At 41.0% G+C, this 15,168-nt stretch overlaps 1 protein-coding gene and 1 non-coding gene across 2 annotated transcripts in view; both read right to left on the bottom strand.

The window, feature by feature from the left end:
- Positions 1-5,981: 5,981 nt before the first annotated feature.
- KCMF1 (potassium channel modulatory factor 1) overlaps positions 5,982-15,168 on the bottom strand; it is a 78,945-nt gene continuing 69,758 nt past the window's right edge. Inside the window, exons 6-8 of the mRNA XM_055541736.1 lie at positions 14,544-14,718; positions 12,273-12,555; positions 5,982-8,084 (exon numbers count right to left, since the gene is read on the bottom strand). Coding sequence (XP_055397711.1) covers positions 7,823-8,084; positions 12,273-12,555; positions 14,544-14,718 — 720 coding nt within the window. The 3' untranslated portion in view covers positions 5,982-7,822. The remainder of the gene's footprint in view (positions 8,085-12,272; positions 12,556-14,543; positions 14,719-15,168) is intronic.
- On the bottom strand, positions 14,299-14,371 carry TRNAQ-CUG (transfer RNA glutamine (anticodon CUG)). Its single transcript has one exon. It is a non-coding gene; the product is annotated as a tRNA-Gln (tRNA).

The following is a 15,168-nucleotide window of genomic DNA, read 5'->3' on the forward strand; positions in this document are numbered from 1 at the left end:
TTTAACTTACATGCAGAGTACATCATGAGAAACGCTGGGCTGGAAGAAGCACAAGCTGGAATCAAGATTGCCAGGAGAAATATCAATAACCTCAGGTATGCACATGACACCACCCTTATGGCAGAAAGTGAAGAGGAACTAAAAAGCCTCTTGATGAAAGTGAAAGAGGAGAGTGAAAAAGTTGGCTTAAAGCTCAACATTCAGAAAACGAAGATCATGGCATCTGGTCCCATCACTTCATGGGAAATAGATGGGGAAACAGTGTCAGACTTTATTTTTTGGGCTCCGAAATCACTGCAGATGGTGACTGCAGCCATGAAATTAAAAGATGCTTTCTCCTTGGAAGTAAAGTTATGACCAACCTAGATAGCATATTCAAAAGCAGAGACATTACTTTGCCAACAAAGGTTCATCTAGTCAAGGCTATGGTTTTTCCTTTGGTCGTACATGGATGTGAGAGGACTGTGAAGAAAGCTGAGTGCCAAAGAATTGATGCTTTTGAACTGTGGTGTTGGAGAAGACTCTTGAGAGTCCCTTGGACTGCAAGGAGATCCAACCAGTCCGTTCTGAAGATCAGCCCTGGGATTTCTCTGGAAGGAATGATGCTAAAGCCGAAACTCCAGTACTTTGGCCACCTCATGCGAAGAGTTGACTCATTGGAAAAGACTCTGATGCTGGCAGGGATCGGGGGCAGGAGGAGAAGGGGACGACAGAGGATGAGATGGCTGGATGGCATCACTGACTTGATGGATGTGAGTCTGAGTGAACTCCGGGAGTTGGTGATGGACAGGGAGGCCTGGCGTGCTGCGATTCATGGGGTCACAAAGAGTTGGACACGACTGAGCGACTGATCTGAAGTTGTGAAAAGTAATCTTTGTTGCAACTTTTAACAAATCTTAGCCAATTCTTGGGTGCCTTGAAGGCAATTTGAGATTGGGAAGGGTGAAGAGAATGTCTGGCACCATGGCCACTAGACAAACACCTAGAAATCTATGCAGTGGGTTATGGTTTAATCAGATGGGACATGGGTTTGACCCTTGGTCTGGGAAGACCCTAAATGCTGCAAAGCAACTAAGCCTGTGTACCATGACTACTAAGCCTGCTTGCTGCAACTACTGAAGCCCGTGTGTCTAGAGTCCGTGCTCTGCAACGAGAGAAGCCACTGCAATGAAAAGCCTGTACACTGCAAGGAGAGTAGCTCCCACCTGCTGCAACTAGAGAAAGCCCTTGCTCAGCAACAAAAACCCAGCACAGTCAAAAATAAATAAATAAATTTAAAGCCAATAGGGAGCTTGAAGGGGGAAAAAATTGATGGAGAGCAAGCTTTGAACCTTCTCTGTGGTGGTGGGACTTGTGCTGTGCAGATAAAGTTCTGGGGTCTCCTCCCCAGTTCCGTCTCTGTAGTTTCACTTGTCCTGTGAGGCTGTGAGTAGGTAACTACTCCAAGGTCCTTGTCTGGACTGAGCAGAGGCCCCACCTTCCCCTCTCTCTGGCTCAGCAGTCTTCATGGTCCTCCCAAGTGCCATCAGCAATGGGTCTTAGGGTAACCTGAATGGGTCCTTGAAAATTCTGTAGACAAATGGAGCTAAAACGTCAGATGTCACTGGAAACACTAACAAAACACACACACAGATGGAAGACAGAGGAGACAGGAGAGGGAGCAGAGAGGGTCAAGAATAAGAGATCCATTGGGGCATTTTAAACTACAAAAGTTCCCTACAGAACAGTTAAGACACTGGTACCACAGTGTCTGTTGTTAAGCATTACTTCGAAGATGGAAGCAAGATAGTCACTGAAGCTCCACCATGAATGAAATGAAAAGTGCTGTGTATAACACAGTTTGTATATATATATATGTACCCCAAAATGTTTTCTAATCAGAACACAGATAAGCTAGGTGACCAAGTGATGAGGTTATAAAAGATAATCCATATAAGGATTCAGTGTAAATTACTCTGGGAGCCTATTACAATGTAATTTACTTAAAAACTTTAATTCAGAGTTGTCAGTGAACACGGCCGCTGCCATTCACTTGGGTCCACTCAAGCTCTTTTTTGTGAAGCAGCAAACTTTCATTAGCACGCTGTATATCCCAAAATGTTGTTTTTTATTGGTGAAATTAGTGTCCTGTTGGGGCTTCCCAGGTGGCATTAGTGGTAAAGAACTACAATCCATATCGTGGCAAAAGAGTTGGGCTTGGTTAGAACAGCTTATATGACTAGGGTGTAAAAAATCTATGAAATCTTCAACTCGAAGAAAGCATGGCTGAAGCCTGCCTAGTTGGTCTGGTACACTTGCTAATTTAGGAGTACTGCAAAATCTTACCTTAGGAATATTCTGCTTCTACCTCAAGTGTTTAAATCTCTTATCTGCATTCAGAAGATCTAAAAGGAGGGAGCTGGGACTTCACCCAAGCTTACAGAATAGAATGCCCCAACTGTTTTTGTGCAGCTTTGCTATCAAAGGGCTTCCCTGGTGACTCAGACAATAAAGAATCTGCCTGCAATGCAGGAGACTGGGGTTCGATCCCTGGGTTGGGAAGATGCCCTGGAGAAGGGAATGACAACCCACTCCAGTATTCTTGCCTGGGGAATTCCAAGGACAGAGGAGTCTAGTAAGCTACAGTTCACGGGGTCTCTAAGAGTCAGACAGGGTTGAAGTGACTAACACTTTTGCTTTCAAATGCAGACTAATATTTCATGTTTAAAGCAGGATTCTAAACACACTCACTCCAGTCTGACAAGATTTCCAGGAGTAGCTCACTCACCAGATGAGACTGGTCACCTTTTCTACCAAATGCAACAGGCTTGGTGACCTTTGAAAACACTCCCAATAGAGGAAGACTCTTGTAGGATCATTTCTGAAGAATCTTCTTACAGAGGGAATGTCTGTAAAAACTACAAGTTGTAAATTAGGCTTAGGCTTAGACCAAGGCTCTGGACCCACTGAGAGCTCAGTATGTGTGAATGAGAGGACAGGGGTGATGGTGGTTTATGCACACAGAGCAGGCCACACCCACTGTCTGCAAAGCAAAAGTACTAGGTTCCTGGTGGTTCATAAGGGATCAGTGAATTCTTCAGACTAGAGCTCATCAGTCTCGGCCTGAGGAAAGCAACTCCAGGAGGGTGTGTGCACACCTGGCCCACAGGGCTTCAGGTCAGACACACATATTCAACTTTTGTGCACAATCTGTCTATCAAGAACAGCTAACCAGGGATACAAAATCATACTCAAGGGTTTCTTTTTTTGATCATCTCTTTTACTACTGCTGTAAAGGTCTACTGACTTTATGAGACCCGAAAACTTGAGGGGAGCATCGTTGTAATTTGAGGAGGCTAGCCAAGGAACTACCCACTTGATAGCAACTAAGATGTTATGTTCTGGACCAGCCTGTCTGAGATGAATAATCTCTCATATTTGAATCTGCTCACCAAGTTATCAAGGCTTGCTGTAGGGTTCCTTAAAGAAGGAACTTTCCAAGCTCATGTATTTACAGAACAATTACTTGACAGAGATGGGTTGAAAATTAGAGTACTAATCAGAAACAAAGACAAAGCATTGCTTAGGCATGGTTGAGGTCAATGGGCACAAGGAATTCGATTTTTATACTACTCTGAGAAACAAAGTCATCTAAACTTGGCTTTGGGATAGTGTGATGAATTTAAGGCCATATTTAAAAGCCAAAGAAACTCATAACATTGTTACAAATGACCAGCAAGTCTGCAAACTGCTGCTCCAACTTAAACCTCTCTCCAGCTCAGCCTGGGCCCGGGGCTTCAGTTAACCATGTCTCAGCTAGTGAGCTATTTTGGGTTTTTAAGTGCCTAGTGGAACTTCAAAAAAGAGCACGGAGGGAGTTCCCTGGCGGTTCAGTGGTTAGGTCTCACCACTTTCACTGCCGGGACCCAGGTTCAATTTCTGGTTGGGGAACTAAGATCCTGCAAGCCGCATGGCAAAGGTTCCCCGATTCCCTGACCCCCGAAAATAAATGAGCATGGAAAAGCCTGACCCTTGTGCCAGAATTAACACCAACTTTAGCATATAATTCTGGGAACGTTTCATACCTGGCATTTTACTTATTGCACATGAAATCAATTTTGCATGTTCCTCCAAAACTGTATCTGCAAATAAGGGAGACATGGCAGCTCTCTCATATATTAAACCCTGATGTGGGGCTTTATGCTACAAAACAGATACACTTGTTAAACAGCTTCTAGCACCCACTCCTGTTACACTTGGGTAGTTTTTTACCCATTACTGCACTAACCATATGAGACTCCACTTACAGTACACTTACCTGTTTTATTGGACACTTTTCAGTGGCTGGGACTTCATTCAGAAGACCGCCTTTCGCCAACCACCTCCTCCCACTATCTTTCCTCTTGACCACCTTTCCTTATATAGCTTTAAAAAGAGCTGAGATTTAAAGAGTCTGTGAGGCTCAAGAGCCATGAAGTAAAATACTTAAGTGAAGTGGATCACTTGCTATGAGGGGCCATCGAGAGAACTCTGTGAACTCCTTACTTTTAACTAATGGCCCACAGACCAGAAAGAGGCTTATTATAAAATCTCTTTGTACGTCATTGAAAATTCAAGTATCGAGAGGGAAAAAACTGGGGGGAGGATAATGGAGCGGATGGATTTTTGTTTTGCTTCCATTGGTCTAGTAATGGAATCTGCTTTCCTAAACTACATTTCTTTGTGGGTCGTTCATAGGGAAAGGGACCTTCTCTTATACTGCCTAATTATAAATGAAATAAGAATCTACTACATAACCTAGGCTTCAACTCTGTGGTTTAAAAAGAAAATAAACAAAAGACCAATACAATCTAAATACAAATCCAAATATTTCACTGTAACCAATCATAGAACTTCTATCTTATGACCATGGTCATAAAAGCATAGGCATTTCTATTTGTTCAAGAGACCTTTAGTATTTTAGAAAATGAAATGAATGAAAACCTGAGGAGGTCATGAGGTAGATTCTACTATTTCAGTCAAATTCCAAAATTCTGTTGATCCCTGTGACTAAATATCCAGGAATGGGAAGCCCACGAACCCCTACCCATCATTACAATTTAACAGGAATTACTTCTGGATTCTTAAAACACAGTATATCAGAAATATAAAAAAATATAGTTTCAACATCCCTTGCAGGTCTTCCTCTTCACTAGTTTTTTTTGGGGGGTGGGGGAGGAAACGTGTTCTATATGAATCATGACGTTAAATTTCTTCCAGAATATCTTGAGCAGAAAGATTTAAATTATTTCCATACAGGAAGTAAAGACAAGCATTGTAGAACACTTACAAACTTCCATGCTAGACAACTCACTCAGAACTCAACCAAACCAAAACCTCTCAAAACTCAGGATCTAGTTCTTAAAAACCTGAAGCCGTAGCCAAGATAAACAGTGGTATATTGATTTTCTCTCCTCTACATCACAGTCTTTGCAATTATTTTTATTCAGTAATTCCAATAATACGAAGTTAATTAAGAAACTAAAGAAAAGGACACAAGAATTTGAAGGGCTTAAATATATTTTTTATATTGATAATCTGTGTCTTTCTACCCTAATACATTATTATTGATTACATACAGGATGAGGTGAGGTATTTGTAAAATATCTGGTAAAAAATAATATACAGTATTCTGTATGAGATGGAATTTTATGAACCTTTAGGTCTTCTGAAGTGTCAAATTGATCATCTAAGTTAAATTAAACTGCCCTGACTGGACTTACAGCTGTTCCCTCAAACCACGTTTAAAAAAAGGAAGGATCTTACATTTTCCCAGAATTTATGCAGAAAAGGGAAAGCACATAATTGACAATTTCTATTTCTTACATCCAAAGTAATGCATTCATACAAAATCAGGACCTTCAAAGTCAAGCATGAAAAGAACAAAAAAAACAGGTTAGAGATATATAATCTCTGAATAATGGTTAGGCTAGTTCACCAACACCAAAGAAATCCAAGTGGCCAACAGTCTTGAAAATGCTTTATTGAAATGTGTGACGTATGTGCAGAAGATGTGTGTGAAAAGACCACAGCTTGAAAACTGGTTTTGGAAACCTCTTAACAACCGATTGAAAAAAAAAAAAAAATCCTACTGGACTGGACTTCTAGTATAACCAGAAGCCTGTGTAAAATTTTCCTTTAAAACATTTTCCATCACAGAGACTAAAGAAAACAAAGCTAGGGTATCTGGAAATTGTTGGAGGCTAAAGTTTCAGAGGAGGAGAAGCCACAGTTTTTTGTTTTGTTTTTTAAAGAAATGTGGGGTGACATCTTTTTTGGTTACATCTGAATGAGCATGGACTTCACAGTTCTCAGGAGAACACCGGAGGGTGCTCGAGTCTGTATGCTTGTTGAAGAAACAGAAACACAGATGGGAGGAGAGAGGGGAGACAGAGGGAAGGGCTCGGAGGAGAGAGAGCACTGGAACAAGACATGATTAGGTTAAGTCTAGTTATAAATTTATCAGAAGCTGTGCGCACCTTTTTTAAAAGTCCTAAATTTACATTCCAAAAACTGCCCCCCCGACCCCCAAACCCCCTGTCCCTGCCTTGGAGCTATTGTGAAAGTCTATGCACAAAAACTGGAACAGAAAATAAAAAATATCCCGGCCCCTTCAAACCCCAAAACAAACCCAAGAAAGCTGTACATTTTTTTTTTACACATAGGATTAATAATATAGGCATATAGGTGGCATGATTCAATTAAAAGGCTTTACTTTTTATGCTTGAAAAAAAACCCAATAAATAAAAAGGTGCTAAAGTTAGCATTAAGAATTTGGTTGTAATATATTGACAAAGTCTGGGAAGGCAAATCCTCAAAGCTCCCCTGATACTGATCTGTCTCAGCAAAACTATGAAGCAAATACATAAATAACGCAACATATGATTGAGAAGGTGAGATTTTCAAAAACAAAGACAACATAATCCAGGTTAACTTTGTTGAACAGTGAATAAATGAAATTCATCTACACCTGAATAGAACATATTTAACAATTGAAAAAAATTTTCAACAACCACAAAAAGAACTTTTTAAACAAAGAGAACAAGACTTGTTTTCAGGACACACAGACGCCTGCAGCAGATTCCCACAGCAGCTGTACTGGTGTATCTTCTATGGATGAGTTAGACAGGCTGAGCTCCACACGAAGATGACTGACAGGGCGACGGGACAGCCACACAAGGCGGAGCGACACCGGCTACGACCCCAGGTCCACTGCAGAGCTGGCTTGTGCGTAGGAGGCACACAAAGAAAGGTGATTCAGGCAGACATTATTCAAAAGCTACTTTGTCAAGGAACTCTTTTGCCTCGTAACCATTGAATAATGTTTGGGAAAGCTTTGGGCTTTTATGTTTGTTTTAAGTTTTACTCCTTGTATTTAAATTTCTTAAATAACAAGGTCACTAAAACTCATGCACGCTGCAAAAAACCTCATGCAGTAGTTAAGGTAAACCATCCAAGCAGTTTTTATTCATTAATATTCATAAATACACACAGCAGCTTCATTAGAGATTTCCATTTTCCTCTTCAGTTTGAATGTGGAGTATTACGAGAGCCTTCTGCATGTCAGGGTGCAGGAAGCAGAGATCACCCCTGCACTGCTACCTACATTTACCTGCTAGAAGTAAAAATTAGTTAAGTGGAAATGATTATCATATATATTTTTCTCTCTTCCTTTTTGAATGTACACAATGTAACAAGAGTGACAGACCTGAAATTACAATCACCAAACAAACCCAAGATAGTTGTTGTCCACTTTCATTGGCAAATACAGCACAGAGGACATTGTCTGCGAATTGGGATGTCATCAAAGAGGAGGTGGTGGAGGCTCATTTCCTTTATTACTCTCTTTTAAATTTAGGTTTTCTAAAGCAACATCTAAAGGCATAATATCTACACAGCCCATAGCACCAAAATCTGCCATTTCCCCCCGTTCATCCTCGTCTGAGGACGAGCTCTCTTCGCGCACTAAAGTGGACAGAAGGAGCTCTTGGACAAAGAGGCTGCGGTCTGCGCGCTCACTTTCCATGGACTGGCGCTCTGTTTCAGACATTTTAGGATCATTCAACCTGCGTAAATTAAAAAGAAAAGATCTCATTGGTAAAAAGTCAAGGAACAACGGCATGGTCAGTTTCTACAATGTCCTACATTATGCGAGCTCCACGGAGTCTGAGACATATTACTGGAACACCTTGCTCTAATTCACCTCCTTAATTATGTGGCTGTGAATTACCCACACTGGTGACAATACTGTTACCTGAGGCGCAAATCTACGCTTTACTTAGATTCAATGAGAAAGAACACACTGGGATTTCTCATACTCCCTATAGAGAAGACTGGGGTGAAAAATCTAGGAGAACAAAATTTCTTTTTTTTTGGAAAACAAAATTTCTAACAGATTAGATGCTTGGGGAAGTAGTAATTTCCTCAACCGGAATTTCACGAGTTGGTAGTAAGAAGAGGAAAAGTAGCAACACTGGTCCCCAAAACAAAATCTATAGCGACTAGAATAGTCAACTGAAAATAAATCCTAGTTCTCTTGGCCTTTCTCTATCATTTCTACCTAATTCTTCCAAAATAAAGATACGTCCAGGAGCACGAGAGGGCAAACACACATGTACAAGCAGACACATGCATGAGCATGTAAGTGTGCACCTATGCTCTCCTACCAAGGACCTTGTAACAAAGCTGACCTGAGACTTATAATGGCCCACTACGCTCAACGGACACATACACTTCTGAGACCTGTGTCATACTGGGAAACCTGGTTCATCAACATGGAGACAGGACAGATATTAGCATGTTCGTATTACCAACCTGTTAAATGACTTATGCAATATCCTGGTTAGTTTCATTGCTAATTTTATCTATCTACATTTTTTAGTGTCCAAGAAAGAAAGGGAAACTGACTGAAGCACTGGGGTAGGAAAAGTATCCAACAGGAAGATGGTAACAACGAGGGGAGGTCCAGCAGGCACACGTGACCCCCAGAGGCAGCCAGGTCACTTGGAGCCCATGCTCACCTGCTCCCAGCACCTGTTCTCTGCAGTCCCACCTAGGCTGGAAGGCATGGGGGCATCTCAAAGTAGCAATGGAGGAGATGTGTTGGACACTCACTATGGGCTTCAAGTGTTTTTGTATGGATAATCTCTTCTAATCCTACAAATTAGGTTTCATTATTATCAATTTATGGGAAGAAGAAACTGAAGAGGTTAAGTGACGCTCAAAAATCTCACAGCTATCAAGTTCAAACCACTCAACCATTAGATTAATGGCTTAGAAAACAAAAGATCTAAATTTCAGACCTGCAAGAACACAAAAGGCTCTGGAAAGTAACGACATTAGATCCACACACCAAAGGAAATGACTGATGACATTTATAATTAAAACCAAATTCAGGATACAAGAGAGTATATACTGAAAGAGGAGACTGAGCAATAGGCTACATATTCTCAATCACAACTTTGAAACTGCTAAGAAATGAAGTACATTCCACATTCTCAGTTTTGGAAAAAGCCTTAAAAAGAAAAATAAACTGAAGTGAAACCCATTATAAAGAGAAAAGATGCAGAGACAACTATTTACATAGCAAACAGGCAAACCAGAAACATGCAGGCTGAGGCCCCCCAAACCTTTGGAAATCATGTAATTCTTATATTACAGTTTTGATTTTTAAGAAATAACTGAGAGTATATTTCACTCCTGAAGGGGCGGGGGAGATAAAAACAGCACTAAGGCTAGATTTCCTGGTGGGCCAATCTTCATCTGGGATCTGGAAGTAACTGCAAAGCTTATAAGAAGCTTCAGCTTGCGGGTGAGCAAAACTAGCTGGCTCCATTGCCAAGAGACTGGAATCTGACACAGGCACTTACACAGTTGGTTTCTGAAAGGTCCACCATTGTTGGATCCCAAAGAAACTGTTGCACCATCAATTCTAAGACAACAGGAACAGGAATTGCTCCCAGTCAAAAAGACCAAAGACAAGGCTTGAGCCCCACATGGATCACTTTACAGCTGTGGGCCAATGACAAGGATTTCCACTTTGAAATGTCACAGCCATTCATTCTCCTGGGCTTGAAGATTCTCAGTGTGCACATTTATGTATTTGCAGTTGGAAGACGCTCAACAGTAGATGAACTATTTTTGTTACTTATTTTTGCCCAAACTTATTTCCCAGGAAAAAAACTTGAACATAAATAACTATTTTCATTTCTTAGAGTATACAAAGTTCCAGGGAATATTTTGGAGGAAATGCTGCCTTGGATAAATCTTATGAGTCAGAAGAATTAATGACACAATGAAAGATGTAGAAAGTGGTCTATCAATTGCTAGGTACTATGCAATGCACAGTATCAGAAGACAGAAAGGGGCATTCCAGAAGCTACCACCAGGATCTATGGACAGCACTCAAGAGGCCACCGTACTGTTCCCTGGTTGCTGGCGTGGGGGTGGTGCAGAATAATTGCACAGAGAAAAGTCTCAGATCAAGCTCACTGAGGCTGGAGCTCCAAAAACAAAATAAAACCCGAGTGGAACAGAGGTGGAAGATGTCTCTTCCAAAGGGCAGTGGGACAGGACATCCATTTCACCCACAGGCCAGCGAACCTGCATCAGGCAACACACTGGTAGGGTTCCTTTCTGAGGCCAGTACCCAACCTGGCAAGCTGGAAGCCTGTAGTCTGTCAGTCCCTACTGGTAAGTTATGTGGCAGAAGGATGGATCCACCTGTGACTCTGTGGTTGCTCTATGCTGAAGCAACATTTTCTGGTAATAATCAGGCATAGTTATTCACTTTGCAGAAATAATCCAAAGGTAAACTTCTCACTTGAAATTTCCTCCTTAGTTCCGTAACAAATGATAATAAGTACTGTTAATTGGGCCTTTGTTATATGCCAGACACTGAACTAGAGCATACACATACCAGTGCTCTCATTTAATCCTTGAAACAACGCTCACTCAAATGAGGCAAAACTCAAAGGATATTAAGATAGAACTTAATTATAGTCTGGAGAAGTAAAGTGACTTGCCTAAGGTCCAAACTGGTAAAAGCTGGGGTTCTAGACAGGGGTCCTGTTTGCAGGAATTGGCAAGTATTTTTTATTTTGCATCCACAATATGTTATTTACAACTACACACATGTGCCACTGTACTAACAAGAGATGTTTAAAAGCATGAGATAAAAGAAATATACATGGAAATAATGCTTTCTTCTAATTATCTGTCACAGTACTTTTTGGAGGTAACTGCTATATTTCACTAATTTTCTTCCTTTTACAGTTTTTACTTTATATTCCTATCTATTCCATTAAAAGTCCAAATTAGAACCAGGCTCATTATCTGATGACCCTGTGTCTACTCATCACTGCCCTTTCTAAAATTCTTTTATTTTTAAAAGTCACATAAAATGCTCATGAGGTCTCGGCACAGGAACATATTCAGTTGCTAATGGTAGCTTTCAGAACAAATATGAACTCTATTCCATCCAGCAGAGCCATTTACTGTGTGTCTAAGTATTTTTTACACTGTGCTAAACCATTTTTTAAAACAGTTACTTTTGTATACACTAACCACAAACATTTAAATTTCACTTCTTCAAAAATTCTCGGAAGAAAACCACCACACTATAAAATCTTCTCTTGTACTTTGGGATATTTCAGAGCAGACTGAAACTGGCTATAAAAAGAAAGCAATGTTAATTATGACAGTAACTATACCTAATATGGCCCATATATGTAATGATACTGTGTTTACGTTTTATGGGCAATGTGGGAAAGGAAATTCCCATCAGATGATGAGATACTGTTAGAACAAGGTTATCAACATTCATAGTTGATCTAAGTGAAAGGTGCTCAGTTGTGTCTGACTCTTTGCGACCACATGGACTATAAAGCCTGACAGGCTCCTCTGTCCATGGAATTCTTCAGGCAAGAATACTGGAGTGGGTTGCCATTTCCTTTTCCAAGGGATCTTCCCGACCCAGGAATCAAACCAGGGTCTCCTGCACTGCAGACGGATTCTTTAGCTGGCCTATCACCATTAGTGCTACCTGGGAAGGCCAGTTTATCTAAAGTAAACAATTATTTTTCTTATTTTTGAGGCAATACTGAATACAGATTTTGATTAGATTTCTGTGAGTTTTAAAGGTTTGAGCAAAGGTCGAGGCTTTAAGAACACACATAAGGACAAAAGAGCAAAGGTCATCTCAGACTGCACTGTTAACAAAATCCGTCTCCAAGTCACGTGAATGAATGGACTACCTTGTTAAAAGAAACTGGGCGCTCTGGATCGCTTGCTGGCTGCTTTCTGTGTTCGCTGTGTTGGTGGCTGCGGTGGCCTGCGTGACTGTAGTGGTGACGCTGCTCGTGTTAGTGCGCCGGGTTGCGTTGCGCGCGGTCTCCAGTTGTTGCCGCGCCGCCTGGGCATGCTGCCGTTCGAGCTGCAGCTGCATCTGCAATTGTTGTAACTGAGAAGCGGAAGGGCCAGAGGAGTTCAGCTGTCCTCCTGCAGAACGTCTCACTCCCGATAACTGAGATAAAAGCTCTGTCAGAGGAAATGAAGACATTAATGTCCACTGCAGTAGGAGGAAAACAAAATGCTACCATCATCCTTTTACCAGACGAACATTCAAAGCCATCATCAACGGGAAGGTAACCTGGGGCAACATACAGTCTCAGCTTGGAGCTTACTACCTTTTAGGATGCCCTCTGGAGGTGGGAGTTGTATGAGGGAAATGTAAACGTATGTACGACTATTAGCTGACATATAATTCTAAGTGAAACACAGCAAATTGGTTTTTCAGTTGTTTGCATCATGGGTTGATTTAGTTATACTTTTTCTCGGTATTTAGTATTTAAGGACTTTCATCCACTGGTCCAAGCATAATATAAACCTCAATATGACCTCCATGAAAGCAGGGATCAAGTCTACTGCTCATGGCTTTCCTGGTTCTTAGAACAGTGCCTGACACATAGCAGGCGCTCCAACATTGATGTAATGATTGAATGCCTCTCAGAATTAAATCCAAAGGAGAGATCAGCATCATTTCTCACTGTGCTCGCTCTGCCTTCTTTCTCTTGAACTTTCTGGGACTGCTCTCTGAGTCGCAGGGCACTGCTGCAGTGATTGACCGCTGAGGCTGACTGGCTCTCAACCACATAGCCTGTTTTATTTAGACTCCTGTTTGCACAAGGCTGTGCTCGCTGGGAGCCTCTCAGCTAAGGGAGGTGCAGCACCTGCCTTCTCCCAATGGCTTGTGTGGAGCTGATGGCTGCCTTTTGGACATTCACAGGCTGGCAAAGCTTTTCATCATTAAAACTCATTTCCAGGGCAGGTTTCTGCCTTACTGCTCACTGTTGTTTAATCCCTGAGGTTCTTAACACCGTTTTTTCATATAGTCCATCACTAATATAATTTTCACTGACAGAAAAAAACTGAATAGAGAAAATGTCTCATTTTTGAATTTTGCCCCCAGAAATCACTTAACGTTTAGAGCCTGCTACCAAAGACAGCAGGTAAATATATTCCTTTTGGATGAAGCAGTGTTTTTTAAAATCCCCCAAACTCAAGTTTTTCTGGGGCTTCTTGTACATCTCAATGCCCAAAGCACATTTGGAATTAGATTTTACACTGAATATCTCATAATTTAGAGAAGATTCTATGAGTAACACTGTTCCTACTTTTGGTGACAGATTTACATTCGGCACGTTTCAGGTACAAATTCCACTGTGTGCACACATTTTGGTCTTGCACAGGCTCCTGGACTCTTAATGCCTGGCCATGTCTTTCAGGGTCTCAGGCTACAACAACTTCTGACATTTTGACTGTCAAACTTTGTGCTCTGCTGCCGGTTGTCCAGGTTGGCCATGCATTAGATCCAGGTACAAATTACCTGTTCAAATGATTTTTTTAAGTAAGACTTTCCCAAGCTATAAGAACATAAATGTTTCATAACAATATAATTCTCAAATTAAGACAAGTACAAAACATTCCTACTTGACTTCATTCCATGAGAAGAGCTTATTTCTTTAGTCTTGTCAATTAGTTTTCTTATCTGTGTGCTTATGAAGGAGGTTGAACCACAGAATTCTGGAGGTCTTTCAACTCTGAAATCTTCTATGATTTTCTTGGGTTTCATTGGAGGTCACAGATAGAACAGAGACATTCCTTATCTTTTAAACCTCTAAGTACTTAAAGAAATGCCAGAATAATATGAACTACTTTACGTGGTCTACTCGACTTTAAAAATATTTTTATTTTTTTGCTATGTGGCTTGCAGGATCTTAGTTTCCTGACCAGGGATCGAACCTGGGCCCTCAGAAGTCAGAGTACCGAATCCTAACCACTGGACCACCAGGGAATTCTCTACATGGTCTAATTTAAACATATTTTACACTTATAGAATTTCAGGGAATTTTTGTCAAGGAATACAGGAGGGTGATGAGAGACTGAGAATATAAATCCTACTCCCCAAATTTAAAGGAAGCCCCCCATCCGAGGCCATTTCCTTTAAGGATGTGAAACTAACTTACCAGCTATAGGATCCATGGCTTCCCTATTGCTTGGAGAATATGAACTCTGAGAAGAAGAAAGTCCACCAGTAGAACTGCTAGTAAAGTGCATGTTTGATCTGCGCGCACGAGGACCTCCTAACCCCCGGCCAGGGTGAAACATTCTACGTACATGTCGGACACCGCTCGACTCATCATAACTCCAAGGTTAAGAAAAGGACTCAGGTATCTCATAGTAAGAATAAAATACATATATAAAAGAAGTCACTCGAGCCCTTGCAAGATAAGCATGCAGATTTCCCAAATTGTAAGCATTTTAAAACAGCACATTTAGGAATACAAATGGCACAACTATGTCTATAAAGGCTATTAACTCTAAAAATGAACACTGGAATATAAAGCAATGTATGTGTATACTGTGTGTCTATATTATATATGTGTGTGTGTTTTCAAAGAGAAAAAAAAGTTTCTCCAGATGGGAAGAAGTTTCTTCCTAGGTTCCAGCTACAAGGGCCAGAGTTAATATCACCTGACAAGGGGAAAGGTGCCACCTGGTCAGATACCCAAAGGGAAATATTCCCTTACCCATATATGTTCTTATCACAGTAACCACAAATAACAACCATCGGTTTTTATATCTGGTGAG

This window comes from Bubalus kerabau, chromosome 11 (assembly GCF_029407905.1).
Source record: "Bubalus kerabau isolate K-KA32 ecotype Philippines breed swamp buffalo chromosome 11, PCC_UOA_SB_1v2, whole genome shotgun sequence".
Taxonomy (NCBI): Eukaryota; Metazoa; Chordata; class Mammalia; order Artiodactyla; family Bovidae; genus Bubalus; species Bubalus kerabau.